The 5,335-nt window shown below is 38.1% G+C and overlaps 1 protein-coding gene across 1 annotated transcript in view; it reads right to left on the bottom strand.

Moving 5' to 3' along the window:
• The window catches only part of LOC113471601, a gene marked incomplete at both ends in the record, with an annotated part of 16,796 nt that extends 12,082 nt beyond the window's left edge, over positions 1-4,714 (bottom strand). The window contains one exon of the mRNA XM_026830867.1: positions 4,424-4,714. Within this exon, the coding sequence (XP_026686668.1) occupies positions 4,424-4,714 (291 nt within the window). The remainder of the gene's footprint in view (positions 1-4,423) is intronic.
• Positions 4,715-5,335: the final 621 nt, after the last annotated feature.

Here is a 5,335-nt window from a genome sequence, read left to right as displayed (position 1 = left end):
AAAGTATTTTTTTAATTTTTTTAAAAAATTGAGGTTTTTTTTTTATTTTTTTTTTTTTTTTTTTTTTTTTTTTTTTTTTTGTTTTTTTTTTTTTTTTAATGATGACGATGATGATTTTGTCAATAAGGTTACACGTGCTGTGTAGGTAACAGATAAAAAAAAAAAAAAAAAAAATGCCAAATACCTACGAACATCCGGGGGAAAAGGTGCGGAGAGAGAGAGAGAGAGAGGGTCAAAATGTGTTCGTTCCATTTGTTTGATTTGAATATTGTCAGTAAACAAAACAGAATAAGTAAATACATAGGTATCTACCTAAACTATTTACACAGAGGATTTTTCAGGTTGTTTTTTTTTTTTTTGCATCACGTGTAAATAATATTGTAAATAGAATCAAATACCTACCTATGTTACTTAATAATATTTTATTGCCCGGGGTGGTATATGATGAAAATGTCAACTAGTAATCAAGGTAAGGTGATATTTTGTAGGTACCATAGTTCATGTTGATTTAGTATCTATTAATTTAGTGGATGTGCCAAATTTCTCATGTCTCCATTTCAACTTTGAATCAGTTGATATAAATAAATTTTTCTCGATTTCGTGATATCGATTTAATCCGACACAGCTCTAGGCTGTAGCTAAGTCGAAATAATACATCTAGGTGATACATTGATTTGATAAAGAACAGTACAGTACGTATTACCTATTAATTACCTATGTAATGTGGACGCAAACTTGGGGCAGCATGAAGCAGAAAAGAACCGTTCATAAGGGATATATGCTGTCATTGCTGTCCAATAAAATTGTTCTTCCCAACTTTAACATTTTCCACCATTGTCTTTCAAATTTTCAATCTTTTTTCCCCTATTTTCACGTATTTTGTCTATTTATCCACATCTGTGTGTTCTATATACCTATAGACTTATTATGTATGTATGTACCTCTGTATGTTTTTATTTTCCCATTTATATTCCAAACGTTCTCCCCCGATTATTATTATTTTTCGACTTTTCGTTTCAACTCCGCGCCATTGTGAATCAGTCATGTTTGAATTTATCTTCCCATTTTTTTGTCGGATTCTCTCCTGACGTTCCAATGGATTTCATTGTATTGAAAGCTGAAATATTACCAAGGATCGTTTCAACTCCGCGCCATTGTGAATCAGTCATGTTTGAATTTATCTTCCCATTTTTTTGTCGGATTCTCTCCTGACGTTCCAATGGATTTCAGTGTATTGAAAGCTGAAAGGTAGATGGATAGGGATCACTCATGCAGTCATCCACAGTGAGGTAGATGGATAGGGATCACTCATGCAGTCATACACAGTGATTGAAATGTAAAATGTAAATGTACATTTTACATTTTGCATTTTGCATTTTCCATTTTGCATTTTGCGGTTCGCACATCTCTGTAAATGACACTAAGGATGGTTTGCTTTGTGGGCACGTTAGTCTCCAATGTTAACCCTTTGAGGCCTTAGTATCGGAACGATTTCAAAATCTTTACTTGGACCAGTGAGCCGTGAAATTTACTCAGAAATTTTCTAATCAAGAGCGGGCGAACCATTCGAGAGGGTGAAACAAAGAGGTCAAACAAAACGCAAAAACGTCGAGATAAAACTTGGGCCTCGCTTCTCTCGTTCATTTATTGAAACCATTGATAAATATATGGGAGATCCATTGAAACCATTGAAAAAACGGAGATTAATAGATGAATACCGAATAGCCTTACAGTACAATGAGACTAGGCTTAAGCCTATAGGATTAACTGACAGCATTAGTATTGGAAATGGCATCAGAGGGTTTATCTGATTCAACAGACCAGAGAGATGGGGATTAAATGCATTAAATTTTACGTCTGAGGTAATCAAATTAAATTTAATGGTTAAAAGGTAATGGTGATCGGTGTGTGGGTAAATAAAGTGGTACAGAGGTGGAAGCGTAAAAAATAGTTGTACCTAATAATAGCTAGAATACCTAGATAGATCAATGCTAAATATGTAAAACGCCAAAAAGTTCACACAGTAGTAAGGGCCTAACTAACCAACCTAATATAATATGTGTCCGTAGTCCTTGTAGGTATGTATATGATACCATTGTCAACACTATTGGTAGGCAAATTTACCACAAATTTATTTTTATTAATCTATTAAGTCATTTGTGATATGGACCAGGGGGGGGGGGGGGGGCGAGGACCCCCTACCCCGCGAGCTCCATTTTTCTCCTTTACTATAAGTCAGACTTCGAAAAATTGGGGTCGAGGGGGCCCGGCTACTCCCTCTCCTAACTTCGAGCTTAACCCATCAGCGCCGAGAGCTACATATATGGTACACCCTACCTTTTCCCACTAAATCTTCGATACCTGAGGCGCTGCTATAGATAGAGAGGTGGGGATTGATTCATTCATCAGTAAACAATATTTCCTTTTGTCTCTCATTTGGATTGATACGAATACTAATTACTGACCTCATGTAACTTGAGCTTGAAAGTTGGTGTTTTTCTCCTGTACTGGTAATCCAGGTCTCGAAAATTCGGAGCAAAATCCTGGATACGGCCCTGGATGGATAGGGATCAGTCATGCAGTCGTACACACACCATACATATACCTATAACTATAGCGTATAACAGTGGTAGTAATGGGGGATTATTTCTAGTGGATAATCTCAGTGGAGTAGAAATTAGGTATGATTCAGTACAGGCCTGTACCCAGGATTTTATTTAAGGGAGGAGCCAAGAGTCCAAACAGTGATGTAACTCGGTCCCCATAATTACGGCCTTGGTTCAGTATGATAATGTTATTAACCAAAATGAGTTTCTAATGGCCGGGGCATCAATCTCCGAGTTTAAACTCCGTTTAACTTTAACTCCAATCAAATTGCTAAATACAAGAGTTAAATTTAAACCGGGTTTAAACTCTGTGGCCCCGGTCATTAATTTCAACGATTTTGCCTGTAGTTGTTCCGTTCGTTTCACCATAACTCCTGAACGAGTTGTCCGTTTTTAATTAAATTTGAAGGGCCTTTATAAAGGCCATTTTCTCCTTAGATTTTGACATTGATCGGGCCTATGGTGATCTCGTGACAGCATTTTATACAAGAGGAGACAAAAATGTTGTAAAAAGGCTGTCTGTGGTTAGGTTGTTTCATGATGAAACGTCTATCAAAAGACCTTGCCTCTAACTTTCTTTCGACAGGATGCTTCATTTTGAGGTGTACCACAAAAAACAAAAATTCTTTGTTTACATTGTAAACAAATTAGCAGGAGTGAAGAGATGTGGGAGAAGGAGAAGAAGAGGCAGAGAATGAGAAGGAGGAAGAGGAGGAGGAGGGTCAGAAGGTCACTTTACTGTGACCAAAAGTCAAACGATGACAACAAAAGGTAGAGAGATGAAAGAGAGCAAGAGAGAGGGAGGGAGGGAGAGAGAAAGAGAGAAGACACAGGTTGAGAAGGTATAACAGAGAAAGAAAAGAGAAGAGAGGAAGAAGGGTGACTTTAACCCTGAGATGTCGTCTCATTAAGATAATACCCTGTTACCTTGTCAGGTGAGAGATCAGCATAGATTAGATCAAAAAATTCTAAAACAACCAAAAGCTTGAAAGAAGCTAAGTTTGTGTTGGTCTCTAAATTGGTTTAAACCTCAGTGTCCTCAGTCCATTAGAGTACCCATTGAAAATTTGAAAACTGGAAATTTTTTGTCACTCGGGCTATTACAGGGTTAATTTAGGTAGAAATACCTACGTAAAGGTTAAATAGAGAGTATGGGGAAGAATGTAACGGACGCAATTTAAAGTTCCAGACTCAAAACTATTCATTACTTATCATTAAGAGATAATGACTGTTATGGGTATTAAACATTGATTTAATCAATATGAAATAATGAAATATAGCTGGGTGTTGCAAAGATGAGGTCGATTAATCACACTTTGTTCAAATAGTTAACAGTAGCAATAGGAATCTATCGATCTATCCATTAGAAATATTATCTGATGAAAAACACCCCTTCCATGATTGTTTAAATACTGCAATCTGGGGTAATAGTTTCACAACTGTCATTTTTAGAAAGCTTACTAGATTTCTACCAATGCAGAGGTTTCATGACACTGAAAGCATCAGCTTACTGAAGATAAGCAATGGCATGAGTGGTTACTTTCTGATGGACGGGCGCCCCGCTTGGTAAATTACGTACTGAATAACAGGCGAGCAAAAAATATGAAATCTCTCTATGCTTTAGTACGGGCACTATCACGTCAAACGAGTGGAAATGAGCTTCAGAAGGTGGAATATAATAGGAAAAGAAAAGATGGCTTTAAGGTGTGCCGATCGATTGAATCAATATGAATCGACTATGTATGGACACACCTTTAAAATCTTTAAATACTTACCTACTCTACTAAGTTAGTACAAATTAATCTGTTCTCACTTACCGACTACGCTGACCTGGACATTGTGTGACCTGAGCCTGTCCAGCTTGCTGCTCCTCCCAACCAGACACCGATACTCGCCCCCCTCCTGATAGAGTACCCTGTTCAGACTGAGCTTCGGCCCTGGCCCCACAGCCTCCAGCCTGCCCCCGGCCCCAACCCTACTCCAGCACCCTGCAGCCCCGTTAGGACATTGGAGGGTAACCGCGCCACCTAGCGTCACTTCTACTGCACCGATAGACGAGGCTTCCTCAGACATCTCGTCCGGGGTGACTTCTATCTCTGGCGCGTCATCTGAAACACAACAAGGGAGAGAGTGGTTAGCACTATATCTGGAGGTTGGTGGTTCGAGTCCAAGTTAAGTCATGATTTATTTAAATCTCCTACCGATCTCTCACACCATTGTAAATGTTGTTCTGGTTAGCACTATATCTGGAGGTTGGTGGTTCGAGTCCAAGTCAAGTCATGATTTATTTAAATCTCCTACCGATCTCTCACACCATTGCAAATGTTGATTTTCAATGTCTCTTTGGGTCAGCATGTTTCAGTATCGATTTTTCACGTTTATAGGTACCCAATATAAACGTAAAAAGTTCATGCAGGAATTGTGGAGGCGAAAAGTTATACGGAGTTTTATTAAAAATCGGCACATTTGGGAACTTGATTAATTCATTTTTTAATTAATTATTTTGGACGAGGCCTACGTTCCTGTAAGAGAAAGAGAGAGAGAGAGTTCATGCAAGATATAAATCGAGATCTCACTTCAATGATATTGATATTGCTTCTGAAATATAACCCTCCCTCTCTGTCTCTCTCTCTCTCACTCTTTCTCTATTTCTTCTTCCTCCTCTTCTTCTCTTTCTTTCCTATTGCATCTCTCTCTACTATGGGTATTCGTATCAAATACTATAATAC

Source organism: Diaphorina citri, unplaced genomic scaffold (assembly GCF_000475195.1).
Source record: "Diaphorina citri unplaced genomic scaffold, Diaci psyllid genome assembly version 1.1 scaffold2667, whole genome shotgun sequence".
Taxonomy (NCBI): domain Eukaryota; kingdom Metazoa; phylum Arthropoda; class Insecta; order Hemiptera; family Psyllidae; genus Diaphorina; species Diaphorina citri.
This window is presented reverse-complemented; position numbering and strand designations above follow the sequence as displayed.